At 39.2% G+C, this 14,703-nt stretch overlaps 1 protein-coding gene across 1 annotated transcript in view; it reads left to right on the top strand.

Annotated features, from left to right (window-relative positions):
* The window catches only part of LOC308702441 (uncharacterized protein), a 28,608-nt gene that overhangs the window by 12,689 nt on the left and 1,216 nt on the right, over window positions 1-14,703 (top strand). The window contains exons 6-9 of the mRNA XM_081385284.1: window positions 195-329; window positions 10,061-10,092; window positions 11,549-11,665; window positions 11,909-14,642. Of these exons, the coding sequence (XP_081241410.1) occupies window positions 195-329; window positions 10,061-10,092; window positions 11,549-11,665; window positions 11,909-12,745 (1,121 nt within the window). The 3' untranslated portion in view covers window positions 12,746-14,642. The remainder of the gene's footprint in view (window positions 1-194; window positions 330-10,060; window positions 10,093-11,548; window positions 11,666-11,908; window positions 14,643-14,703) is intronic.

Genomic DNA, 14,703 nt, shown 5'->3' with positions numbered 1-14,703 from the left:
AGTTAATAAATAAATATTGAAATAAATTGTAGATGGGACATTTGTACATTTTTTTTTTTTGTCCCTCTGTCTGGGCCCCATTCCGCCAATCGGGCCCTAGGCACGTGCCTAGTTTGCCTTTGCGTTAATCCGGCTCTGATTATAAGGAGTTTATTTTCAGGTGATCTCTAGTAATAATGTGTGTCTGTCTTCAGCGGCTCCAGATTCAGGTCTGTCTTCAGCTGCTATAGCAGGAATAAGTGCTGCTGCTGCTGGTGTTCTGCTGCTCATGACTGTGGGTGTGATTTACTATCGCCGCAGATCTAGCAAAAGTGAAGCAATACAAAATGGCAAGTATAACATAGTGATTTACAAAATGTAAATAAGAGATTTAACCCTTAGGCTGCATTAGGGACATTTTTGTCCTTTTCATTTTTATTTCTTTGACCATTTTGGCTGTTTTAATGCCAATGGTATGTAATTTGCCACAGTTGTGACTTTTTGCATAAATTAACAAATTTTGAAAAAAAAAAATTAAAATATGTATAACACACACGGTGTAGAACAAATAGCACCATTCAGTACCATAAGGGACAAAAATGTCCCATTGACTCCCATTAAAACGTCGTTTAAAGCCGGGGCCGTCATTAATACATAAATCATGATTTATGTTGAAACATTCTTTCATTTTGAAGCAAAGGCATTATATTTGCATTATATAGTGTATTTTACCAGATGACATCACTACATGTGTATTCCCTATAGGGGGAAATGCATGCTATTTTCCTGGTTTCCACTATAGGGGCACTTGACTGTGCATGAAGGATTTGAATGGTTCAAAGATTTAAAAATTATGTTTCCGAGTATGTGTGGATGTCTGAGAGCGATGTGTGTCTGCGTTGACAAAAATTGTGTGTGTGTGTGTAGGGCCGTAATGCATGGTGTTTAGGCGAGTGACAAAAATCACAATATCCTGAAAGTCATGTTTTACTCTCTCTCTCCCTCTCTGTGTGTGTGTGTGTGTAGCTGTCGCAGATATTTTTTCACCTTTGAAAGGTTTTTGGTTTGTTTGTTTGTTTTGTTTTATAAATTTTGTGGTAATATTTGTGTGAAAATTGTATTGATCTACATGATAGTTTGGAAATAGTGACACCTACTGGGAAAAGATATAACAAAAGACATAACATAAGACGTATTGGTCATGTGATTTTATATTTTGCGTGCTCACCGGAAAAGGAAAAGAAAAAGATAAGAGAGACACACGAGGTGTCGCACACAAATCGAAAGAGGTAAAATAGAGTGTTCGAGCAAAAAAAATGTCTACTAATGTCTCCTGAGTCCCGATTGGAAAGCACACGGTATGTTTGTATGTATTTTGGTTATTGTTCATTTATAATTTGATGTACTGTGTACATTGATTTCAGTTTTCAGTTTCGAGCGATGTCATGGTAAAATCACTTCAACAAATTTGATTGTAATTTTGGTTTATTTTTCAGTTTTTTCACGGTGTCCATTCAATTTTTGTGATATTGAATATCCTTATTCCTGAAAGGAAGACATTAAAAGATTGAAGGCATCAGTTGAAGCGTGATTTTTCTGGTCTGGAAAAACATTCAGGAGCCGTTATAGTGAAAAAACGTCTGTTTACTTTCCCCTGGACGAGGGCAAGAGTTCATCGTGGAAAAGGAAAGATCGCCAGACCTCGATGGGAAGAGCATAGTCCAGTCGATCTCGGTGGAAAACTGCAGCTGTTGGGTAAAGTGAGGACGCCGCCATTCTACGCGATTTCGTCGCATTGAAACTATTGCTTTTCGCGTGACTGCATTCTTTGCTGTGCGGAAGGGCAACGCAAGACGACAGTGCTGCAGTGACGAATGACAGCCACACGGCGGCAACGTTGCGATGTTTTTGGACAATTCAGCTTTCAATAAGAGTTGCTACCTTTGGATTTGCAGGTCAGACTGTATCTTTTCAGCTTGAATTTTCATTTCTTGGTTGAAAAACATTTATTCAAGTTAAAATAGTTAGCAAATGATTTTAACAAATGTTTGCTTTTGATACCTTTCAAGTTAAGTTGATTGTGTGTAACTTGTTTAATAATTGACTTTGTGCAATTTCCTCATGGTATTACAACTTGTTATCAGGGTTTAAAGCTGAATAATAGTGTAGTTTAAAGCAAGTTACCAACATGGATCAAGATAGATCAGAGAGCTGTGTCTTAGACCAAGTGATTCAAGCTCTTGAAGAAGAAAAAGCACAATTAGAGGGGAAATTAGAAACTGAGATTGATGCCATTGACAGAGAAAAATATGAAGAACGCTTAGCTGAAATTAATGCAGATCTGGAAGTTAATAAGACGAGATTCCAGGAATCATCATCAAGAGTTTATCAGGCAGTTAGACGATCAGATAGAGAAAGGCGTCCAACAGAAAAAATGCTTGAGTTGAGACATGACGAATTAGCAAAAAGAGAACGGAAGTTTATGTTCACGTACTTAAACTTCAAAGCTGAAGCTCAGTTCATCAGATCCAAGCTGAAAGAAGAGTGCTCTAAAATCGAGTTAGATGATATGATGGTGACATCAGAGAAACGTGAAGCAGAGTTAAAACAAATATATGAGAGTATTCGTGCACTGAACGTCCCATCTCAAGATATAAGGAGGAGAATGGATAGCTGCACTTCAGTTACTAGTGAAATAACTGCACTACTGAAAAGACGTTGTGCAGAATTTGGCACAAAGGAGTTTGATGCTGAAGCTGTAAAAGAAACTCTCACTCAGTTACTGCAAAGAGATGACGCCAGGTCAATTTATGGTTCAACTGTGTCGAGAGCTGAAAGAGATAGTCAACATGGAAGTAATATGTCTGTAAAAAGAGCAGAAGCAGCGGCACGCTTAGCTGCAAAACGTGCTGAACTAAAGAGAGAACAAGAAATCTCAGCTCAAAGAAAAGAAGTACTAGCCCAACAAGAGAAGTTAAAAATGCTGGAAGAGCAAAGAGATCTTGAAGTAATGGAAGCTGAATATATTGTGTATGCAGAAGAGGAATCAAGATTGAATGCTGAAATAGAAGATGCTAAAGAAAAAAGCACTATGCCTTCAAGTCAGCTGCCACTGCACCACAATAACCCTTCTTGCATCAAGAAAGAAATTTTAGCTCAACCTTGCTCTGAACATGAGCTAGAGACCAAAGTAGATGAGGTCTTGTTAGTGAAAGCACTAAAAGAATCCTTGGCAATGACTAAACTTCCAGCTCCAGAGCCATTCACGTTTATGGGTGACCCACTCAAGTTCACAGAATGGCGCACCTGCTTTAAAGCTTTGATTGAAACAAACTGTACAAGCCCAGCACATCGATTGTTCTATCTGAAAAGGTACATAAGTGGAGATGCGCTTAGTGTACTAGAGGGAACGTTTTATAGAAGTGATGAGGATGCATACACACAAGCTTGGGATGCCCTGAACAAACGTTATGGACACCCCTTTGTAGTTCAAAGAGCGTTCAGAGCAAAGCTTAATAACTGGCCAAAACTTGGACCCAAAGAATCACTGAAATTAAGGGAGTTTAGTGATTTCCTCATCTCTTGCAAAAATGCAATGCCTCATGTACATGGTTTGAGGGTTTTGGATGATTGCGAAGAAAACCAGAAATTGCTTCAGAAACTTCCTGACTGGATAACAACTCGCTGGAATAGGTATGTCACTAAAGCACTAGATGAAGAGAAGCCATACCCAAGCTTCACTGAGTTTTCAGACTTTGTGGCAGAGGAGGCACGCGTTGCATGTAATCCTGTTTCCTCTCTACTTGCTTTAAAACATGCAGAGGAAAAGCCTGGAAAGGAGCAGAAACGTCTCAAGGCCAGTGCTCTGGCGCAAAATGTTAAACCCATTGCAAAGAGTGCATTGGAAAAAGAGAAAGGCACTCAACTAAACCCTTCTGTCACTCAGGATAAGAGACAAATAGAATGTGTCTGCTGTCAGCAAAATCATTTTATATACAAATGTGAAAGGTTTGCGGCAATGCCTCTTGAGGAGAAGAAAAGGTTTGTCATCAATAACAAGATGTGCTTTGGTTGTCTCAGAGTTGGTCATGTCTCCAAAAACTGTAGAAAGCGAGCTACTTGCAACATCTGCAAGCAGAGTCACCCCTCTCCACTTCACGAAGAACGCTCTCAAGGAGGAAAGCCAGAAGTTTCACCTGATGAAAGGGCTTTCACTAGCTTATGCAGTGTGGAGATGGATAAAGGTAATCACACTTCGATGATAGTTCCAGTTTGGCTGTCTTGTGCAACTAAGGACAGCACAGAAATTCTAGCTTATGCATTACTGGACACGCAGAGCAGTAATACGTTTATCAGTCAGGACATCTGTGACAAACTGCAAGCAAACACAGAACCTGTGAAGTTAAAGCTGTCCACAATGACTGATAGAGCTTCAATAGAGAATTGTCAGAGAGCAGTTGGACTAAGAGTGAGAGGTTATAGTCTGCAAGAGTACATCGAGTTGCCACCCGTATACACTCGAGAATACATTCCCTTGGAACGAGATAGCATTCCTACTTGCAAGAAGGCTCAGAGATGGATTCACTTGCTCAGTGTTGCAGATAAGATGCCAGAGTTGTTGAATTGTCCTGTAGGGCTTCTCATTGGCTTTGATTGTCCAAGAGCTCTAAAGCCAACCCAAGTGATATCAGGGAAGGATCACGAACCATATGCAGTCAAGACGGACTTAGGCTGGAGTGTAGTGGGATCCATAACACCCCATGTTTGCTCTAGAAATGTAGCGGGGTTCTGTCATCGCATTTCTGTGAAGGAACTCCCAGCAATCACACCTGCTTCAGTAATCAGGACATTAGAAGCAGATTTTCGAGATACAGACTCAAGAGAAAAAACAATATCTCAGGAGGACATTCAATTTCTTCAACAGTTGGATGAAACAACTCAACACAACAAAGAAGGACATGTGGAAATGCCCTTACCATTCAGAGAACGTCCTCAATTACCGAACAATAAGCAACTGGCTACGGTTCGTTTGAAGCATTTAAAAAGAAAATTGGAGAGAAATCCCAAGTACAGAGAAGACTATGTGAGATTTATGGATGGTGTCTTTAGAGATGGTGATGCCGAAGAAGCAGATTCCACACCAAAAGAAGGCAACGCCTGGTACATTCCGCACCATGGGGTGTATCATCCCAGGAAGCCAGAAAAAATAAGAGTGGTATTTGACTGTTCAGCCAAATTTGAAGGTACATCTCTAAATGACCACTTACTCACAGGCCCAGACTTAACAAATGCTCTTACTGGAGTGTTGTGCAGATTTCGTGAGCATCAAATTGCAATTGTTTGTGATGTGGAAAAGATGTTCCACCGCTTTCATGTCAGTCCAGACGATCGTGATTTCCTGAGATTCCTATGGTGGGAAGAAGGGAACACCGAAAGAGAACCCAAGGAATACCGCATGCGAGTACATATTTTTGGAGCTGCATCCTCTCCAGGTTGTGCGAACTACGGCATGAAATATCTTGCCAGCAAATGTGAGAGGGACTACCCACTAGCAGCGAGCTTCATTCGCAAAAATTTCTATGTGGATGATGGACTTGTAAGTGTTGATTCTATCGAGAAGGCCAACAAGTTGGTTAGTGAAGCGCAGGAAGCTTTGGCTAAGGGAAACTTGCGTTTACACAAGTTTGTGTCCAATAGCAGAGAAGTTTTGAGTGCAATTCCAGAGAGCGAACGTGTCAGTGTTGTGAAGGATGTAGATCTGAACTACAATGAACTTCCGATGCAGAGTGTACTGGGAGTAAAGTGGAACATAGAGACGGATACATTCTCATTCAAAGTTGACCTTAATGAAAAGGCTGCCACTCGGCGAGGAATTCTATCAGTAGTTGCAAGTGTGTACGACCCATTAGGTTTTCTCGCTCCCTATATCTTGACTGGGAAGAAAGTGCTCCAGGAGATGTGCAAACGAGGGGTAGGATGGGATGAACCTCTTCCTTCTGATCTGAAGCCAAAGTGGGATACATGGATCCATGACTTGGAGAACCTCCAAAAGATCAAAATACCAAGATGCTTCATTCCTGAAAATATGGGCAGAATCCAGAAAATAGAGCTGCATCATTTTTCAGATGCCAGCAGTGAGGGTTATGGGCAGTGTTCATACATCAGGATTGTTGCTGATGAACAAGTACATTGTGCACTGGTCATGGGTAAGGCCAGAGTTGCCCCTACGAAGGTTTTCAGCATACCACGCCTTGAGCTGACTGCAGCCACAGTTTCTGCAGCAGTAAGTCATGTTCTTAAGGAAGAGCTTGATCTGAAGGTAAATGAGGAGTTTTTCTGGACAGATTCCCAGGTAGTGCTAGGGTATATCAAGAACGAAGCCCGGCGCTTTCATGTTTTTGTGGCTAATCGTGTGCAGAAGATAAGAGACTCTACAGATCCAAGACAATGGTTCTATGTGGAAACAAGTCAGAATCCTGCAGACTGTGCGTCTAGGGGTCTCAAGGTGGCAGACCTGATAGACTCAATTTGGTTGATGGGTCCCAAGTTCTTATGGGAACGAAAGATTAGCACTCATGAAAAATCCCCAGTGCTTCTAGTAGGTGACCCAGAGGTAAAGGTCCTGAAAACAGATGCCTGTGTAAGAGGTAGCTTCTTTGAACGACTCTCAAGATTCTCAGATTGGAATACAGCCCTCAATGCTATTGCTAGGATCAAAAGACTGGTGAACAAAGACAAGTCAGGGTTTATTAGTGTAGAAGAGAAAGAGAAAGCAGCTATTGTGCTCATCAAGGCAGCACAAAAAGAAGCCTTTGAAGAAGAACTGAAATTGCTCAGTCAAAAACCTGCTAAGCTGCCAAAGAACAACAAGTTATACCAACTTGATCCCATCCTCGAGAATGAACTGCTCAGGGTAGGAGGACGACTAAGAAAGTCTAACACAGCGTTTGAGTTGAAACATCCAGTAATTCTTCCTAAGGAAGGCATTGTCACACAACTAATACTTGACCATTGCCACAAGAAAACTCAACATCAAGGCCGCGGTCAAACCTTGAATGAGCTCAGAGCAAGTGGATATTGGATATTAGGTGCAAGCAATGTAGTGGCCAAGAACATAAAAAATTGTGTTACATGCAGAAAGCTGCGTAGATCAGTCGAAGAACAACGCATGGCTGACCTTCCTGCTGACCGAGTGGAACCCTCACCTCCATTCTCGTATTCTGGTATTGACTGCTTTGGCCCCTTCTACACAAAACAAGGTCGGAAGGAATTCAAGAGGTATGGACTGTTGTTTACGTGCTTGAGCTCCAGGGCTGTACATTTAGAGATGCTAGAAGATCTTTCCACCGATGCATTTCTAAATGCCTTAAGATGTTTCATAGCAATCAGAGGAGCCGTGCGACAGATCAGATCCGACCAAGGCACGAATTTCATGGGGGCTAAAAATGAGCTGGAGAAAGGTTTGAAAGATCTGGACCAAGAGAGGATTTCTACATATCTTGCAAGCAAACAATGTGACTTCCTTATGAATGTTCCTGAAGCAAGCCACATGGGAGGTGTGTGGGAACGCCAGATAAGGACTGTTAGGAGTGTGATGAACGCTGTTCTGGCACAAGCTAAAGGAAGACTGGATGACACTTCATTAAGGACATTTTTGTATGAGGCAATGTCGATTGTAAATAGTCGTCCGCTTACCACTAACACAATAAATGACCCAAAGAGTGCTGAGCCTTTGACGCCTAATCATCTGCTCACAATGAAGACCTCAGTGCCCCTTCCTCCTCCTGGCAAATTTGTCCGTGAAGATTTGTACGCTAGAAAAAGATGGAGGAGAGTGCAGTACTTGTCAGAACAGTTTTGGAGCAGATGGCGCAAAGAATACCTGGCCAACATAAGCCTCAGACAACAGTGGCATACGCCTAGAAGAAATGTTCATGTTGGAGATGTAGTAATTCTCAAAGAGGACAATGTTCCCAGAAATGAATGGAGGCTAGCTAGAGTCGTTGAGGCAAGTGCAGACGATGATGGGTTAGTGCGAAAGGTTAAACTGCAAATGGGACAAAGTAAGTTAGGAAAAAAGGGTGAGCGATTGACAAACATATCCATTTTGGAGCGTCCAATCCAAAAAATTGTAGTAATAGTTGAAAACAGCTCTTAAACTATGAGTGAAACCACAAGGATTAGACTAATTAGTTTTGACATCTAAAATAGTAAAATTCAAATGAAGGCAAAATAATACTGTTTATGAAAGTGTTAAAAGATGAATGAAAATTAAGTAACCGCTTATAGGAAAATTGCAGGATTTATTTTATTTGTTCAAAATATTACTAACATAAATCCTTGTAATTTTGGTGGCAGTGTAGCTGTCGCAGATATTTTTTCACCTTTGAAAGGTTTTTGGTTTGTTTGTTTGTTTTGTTTTATAAATTTTGTGGTAATATTTGTGTGAAAATTGTATTGATCTACATGATAGTTTGGAAATAGTGACACCTACTGGGAAAAGATATAACAAAAGACATAACATAAGACGTATTGGTCATGTGATTTTATATTTTGCGTGCTCACCGGAAAAGGAAAAGAAAAAGATAAGAGAGACACACGAGGTGTCGCACACAAATCGAAAGAGGTAAAATAGAGTGTTCGAGCAAAAAAAATGTCTACTAATGTCTCCTGAGTCCCGATTGGAAAGCACACGGTATGTTTGTATGTATTTTGGTTATTGTTCATTTATAATTTGATGTACTGTGTACATTGATTTCAGTTTTCAGTTTCGAGCGATGTCATGGTAAAATCACTTCAACAAATTTGATTGTAATTTTGGTTTATTTTTCAGTTTTTTCACGGTGTCCATTCAATTTTTGTGATATTGAATATCCTTATTCCTGAAAGGAAGACATTAAAAGATTGAAGGCATCAGTTGAAGCGTGATTTTTCTGGTCTGGAAAAACATTCAGGAGCCGTTATAGTGTGTGTGTGTGTGTGTGTGTGTGTGTGTGTGTGTGTGTGTGTGTGTGTGTGTGTGTGTGTGTGTGTGTGTGTGTGTGTGAGTGTGTGAATGTGTGTGTGTGTGTGTGTGTGTGTGTGTGTGTGTGTGTGTAGGGCCGTAATGCATGGTGTTTAGGTGAGTGACAAAAATCACAATATCCTGAAAGTCATGTTTTACTCTCTCTCTCTCTCTCTCTGTGTGTGTGTGTGTGTGTGTGTGTGTGTGTGTGTGTGTGTGTGTGTGTGTGTGTGTGTGTGTGTGTGTGTGTGTGTGTGTGTGTGTGTGTGTGTGTGTGTGTGAGAGAGTGTGTGTGTGTGTGAGCGCGCGCGCGCACACAAGAGAGAGAAAGCGCTTCTCACGGCATTGTTTTCTTTCGGTTTGATTTTTTTGATATTAGATTTTAGATTGAGGTTTTTTCAAAATTGAGGGTACCGTCACCAAAACTGGAATTTAAAGGGTTAAAATCCTGAAATTGAATAAATATGTGGTATGTATGATGAGGACTGATGCTGGTTAAAATATTGAACTCCGTCAAAGTGGAAAAAATAATAATATATAATAGTTTTATGGCAGTGTTTAGAGTGGACATTTTTGTCCCTTAATGCGCTGAATGGGGTTTTTTATTTTAATCTGATGTAGCACAAAAAATAAAAATGCACCAAATTTTTTTTTGCTGCTAATCTTTTACATATTCAAGACTGTGATAATCCAAAGCCAAGGTTTTCAATTTGCATTTAATATATGGAAAATAATTACATTTTTGTGTTTTTTCCTCTTATAAAAATTGAGGGTACCGTCACCAAAACTGGAATTTAAAGGGTTAAAATCCTGAAATTAAATAAATATGTGGTATGTATGATGAGGACTGATGCTGGTTAAAATATTGAATTCAGTCAAAGTGGAAAAAAATAATATTATATAATAGTTTTATGGCAGTGTTTAGAGTGGACACTTTTGTCCCCTAACGCACTCAACGGTGTCAAATATATAATGCAGCCCAAGGGTTAATGTGCACAAAGATTATTTAAATAATGTAAAAATAAGTATTTTATTCTAATTGACCAAAGTAAGAGTTTGTTGTTATTGTTCAAACAGGAAACGGGATACAGCGAGATTATTATCATCAGGTGAGATACTGTGAGCACTGAATCTCTGTCTGCAAAACACTGTGAATACTAGATTGACTTCTCTAAGTAGTGTGTATGAGGGCCTGGTTGCATGAAAAACCTTAATTGAGTGTATCCCTAAGGGGAAAATTTCCCTGAGTCAGGTAATTTTTTTACCTAAGTGTTTTATACTAAGCATTACACAATAGTTTCTGGCAAAACACAGCGATAGGGAAGCGGTTGCTATAGATTTGCCATATCCCATAAACAGAACATAACGACCACTTACTTTTAAACATGTTTAACTTAACACAGTTGTATATCTGCACTACAATATTTTACCTATATGGAGATTACTAAAGACAAGATTAAAGAAGCACAAAGTGTCCTAAAAGACACAAATGACCTAAAATCCTAACACATTGTTTTCTGAGTGTTTGCACTAGGGGCGTGCAGTGGAGCCAACATCTCTATCTGTATCACCCTCAAAATTATTTGTATCTATCTGTATTAGGATACAACCGGAAGTGGGCATTACCCAGAAGTTCGTACAATTACTTGAAAACACCATTGTGTCTATGGTTTGACAGCCTATCTTTTTTCTTTGTTATCACTGAACAAAAATGGCTTGTACTAATGACAAAATACTAGATTATTAAATTATTTCCACACGATTATTACTCCGAGCTGCAGCTACCCCTTTTTCATATAGATGGTGCTTTGAGGTGTAGTTTGGCTGTGCCGAAGACCATTTCCCCTATTCAGTTTTATAAATTATAACATTTCTAATACAATAATATGCATGCAAGCAAGTGATTTTGTGGCAAAAGTTTAGTGATCACTTATTGACTGTCAAACATGGCTGTATGAATTCAACGCACACATTTTCATTAGGCAAAACAGCTTCTTTACCTCAAGTTACCTCAAGTCTCTTTTGAACCTTACTGAACAAATGTGTGTGTGCCACTTAAACCAGAAACCGATAAAGGAGCAAACATGTAGGACTAGTAGAAAATGTGTGGCTGCTAAAAATCCTGCCGTTCCAAAGAATTTCAATTAAATTACATTATTTTGTCCTGAATCACTGTCACTGTACTCTCTGACTTCACCCTAGGCTGCAGGATACTTTGTGTACATAAACTTTTTTCAGTAATAAGTTTATTTTGATGTTTGACAGCTTAAAGTATGCCAAATATAAGGAAACTGCCATGGCTGTTGCACCTTTTTCCATACACCATTTGTTTTTCCTTGCAACCCATGTTTCACTTTGGGTTCCATTAACCTTATAACTAAGGGTTTTATTAACCTAAGGGCTTTGTTGCAACCAGCTCCTGGTTCGTTTTTCTTTGCGTGTTTCATTCAGAAATTATTACATAGAAACATTAATAATTGACATATTTAAGAGAGTGATTCTCTGCTGTTTTACTTCAGTAAACAACTGAATCCTAGTAACTTTAATGAATTTGTTTTCATTCAGAAGGAAAATGGCCATGAACTAACGCCCCCTCATCAGCCTGAGAATCCACAGACAGATGCTAAAAGGACGTCCCTTAATCAAACTACGACTCCTCAGATGGGTCCTGCTGACACTGAGGTAGTGTGTATTTGTTCGTGTTTTCTGTGTGAATGTATGTGTGGTTTCATTCAGAAATTATCACATAGAAATATCAATTATAATTGATGTATTTAAGAGAGTGTCGCAAGAATCAACGTCTTTACATTCACTAAACATCAGAGAGAAAAACACTTTTATTTGTGTGTGTGACTGAATCATCAATCATGATCATTTTATGAGATCATTTGTTTTACCTTTTGTGAATCTACTTCTTCTTTTCAGGAGGAGGATGTCAGAGAAGAAACGGCCCTTATTCACGGTGGCAGTCCACAGGAGGATGTTGTCAGAGAAGAAACGGCCCTTATTCACGGTGGCAGTCCACAGGAGGATGTTGTCACAGAAGAAACGACCCTTATTCACGGTGACAGTCCACAGGAGGATGTTGTCACAGAAGAAACGACCCTTATTCACGGTGACAGTCCACAGGAGGATGTTGTCAGAGAAGAAACGGCCCTTATTCACGGTGGCAGTCCACAGGAGGATGTTGTCAGAGAAGAAACGGCCCTTATTCACGGTGGCAGTCCACAGGAGGATGTTGTCACAGAAGAAACGACCCTTATTCACGGTGGCAGTCCACAGGAGGATGTTGTCACAGAAGAAACGACCCTTATTCACGGTGACAGTCCACAGGAGGATGTTGTCAGAGAAGAAACGGCCCTTATTCACGGTGGCAGTCCACAGGAGGATGTTGTCAGAGAAGAAACGGCCCTTATTCACGGTGGCAGTCCACAGGAGGATGATGTCACAGAAGAAACACCCCTTAACAGTCCACAGGAGGATGTTGTCAGAGAAGAAACGGCCCTTATTCACGGTGGCAGTCCACAGGAGGATGATGTCACAGAAGAAACACCCCTTAACAGTCCACAGGAGGATGATGTCACAGAAGAAACACCCCTTAACAGTCCACAGGAGGATGATGTCACAGAAGAAACACCCCTTAACAGTCCACAGGAGGATGATGTCACAGAAGAAACGGCCCTTATTCACGGTGGCAGTCCACAGGAGGATGATGCTAATGATAAGTCCCATATTGAGACTGAGACTGCACCTATGAGTTGATTATTAGTTTCCAGACTAACGTTATTATTTTAATAGTGTCACTAAAAATGAACATGAAAAGAAATGAGAAAATTATTGGAAAGGGAAGAAGATCAGCTAAAATTCTCATTACTCGCAGCAAAAAATAATGTCATGTTACCATATTATTTTCCTCTGTTGGAAAGTCATGGAAATGCTATAGTGGATCTTTTCTTTTACTATTGGAGCAAATAGGAATGCAAAAAAAAAAGTTTGAAGTTTCCATTCACCACTATAGATGTTTACTCAACCATGAGTACTTCCGCTTCTGAGAACTGTGGAAATATGAAAAGGGTCCTTGATGTGTTTTCAGAACAAAACTGCAGCACAAGTGTTTTCAGAACAGGAGAAAGTCGCGATGATAATCACCAGAGCTGCCTCAAGTATATTTTCCTTGATAGCAAACCATAAAAAAGAAAGCTAACAAAAATGTCAGAAGAGCTTAAGAAGGGCAAATGTTTACTAAATATTCATATTCATCCATCACCAGTTCATAAGATGCAAGACAAGTATAAACATGCATATTTTTGAATCCAACTGAGAAGATAGTCAAACTTTAAAGGTTTCATCCATTATGAACTTTTCAGTCTGATGGAATTGGATTGATTGAGGTGTTTACACGAAGGCTTGTCAATCCATCTGAGCCATCAGTCCGAGGGTGCATGTAAACGTGATCTTGACATATAATCTGTTTTGTTTACATTAATTTATAACTGGCTGGGAACATAAATATGTTTTCAAGACTGAAATGTTGGCCTAAAATGGCATATTGCAAGATGTGAGTGCTCTTCACAGACTATATTAAGACAATTCAGTCTTTACTATTGACACTGCCTGATTATGTTACATTTGTACAGTTTTAGCAATGTCATCTAGGCTACACTATCAGGGAATTGTAATCTCAGAACTCAGCTAATGTTCTGGAAAGGTTCTCTCAGGGTTATTCCAGTTACAGGAATGGAATGATTGTTCTCCAACAAACATTTTGGTTTTCTGAAATGAATTAGTTGGATGTTTGTCTAACATTTTTTTTAAATGTTGTTACTTGTTTCAAAATGTTCAGAGAAAATCCAAAGGTAACATTCTTATAATATTTGAATGATAAAATGGAACAGAACAGTCTTCAACATTCATATACTCAAGAAAAAATGTTTTTAAAACATTTTTTTTAAAAACGCTGGACATTTTTAAACATTTTTAATATTCTGAGAAATGTTTTCATAACTTAATTGAAGTCTTAGCAAAACATTCTTAGAACATATTTTGTTTGCTGGGACAGAGAAACCTCTATGCTGAAAACACCAGTATTGAATTTTTATGCTAGCTCATTTAACCAACAAACCTCCCTTGTTCAACCAGCTTTGTTAACTCTAAACTGGTGTTTTTACCAGAAATACTTGAAAAATTAAACATTTCACACTCCACACTGGTGCTTGAATGTATGGTTAACAAAGTTTTGTGGTTAAAAAAGGCAGTTCAAATCCAGCAAGAGTAGATCTGTGAAATATTACCATTATGGCCTTGATCAAACTCTGAATTAACTGAACCTGTATAAAACTGCACTGAAAGATACTGTGTATTGTGAATGGAAGCAGCTACAGCTGTCTTTGTAATATATTGTATTGTATATTATATTTTACAACTGTTAATGGCTGCTGCTCAAGCTTCTGAATGATTTTCATGGAAAAACAATATTGTTATTATAGATTTCAGATGTTTTCTACTGAATGTTTTCACTGCTGAAAATTGTAAAGTGAATTCTTCTTTGTTACAAAAACATCTGTAAAGTGTATCATTCTGCCTTTTGTAAGTTTTGCTGATTAGTTTTTTACAGTGAAGTTCTTGTATTTGATGCGAGGAAGATGGAGACCTGTTCAAGGTAAAGAATACTGTGACATTATCCCTCTATTTAACTCCATTTTGTCTGTTTCAGTTCTTTA

The sequence above is a fragment of the Scardinius erythrophthalmus genome, assembly GCF_964197995.2.
Source record: "Scardinius erythrophthalmus genome assembly, chromosome: 14".
Taxonomy (NCBI): domain Eukaryota; kingdom Metazoa; phylum Chordata; class Actinopteri; order Cypriniformes; family Leuciscidae; genus Scardinius; species Scardinius erythrophthalmus.
Note: the sequence above shows the minus strand (reverse complement) of the source record. Positions and strands in the feature narration are given on the sequence as shown.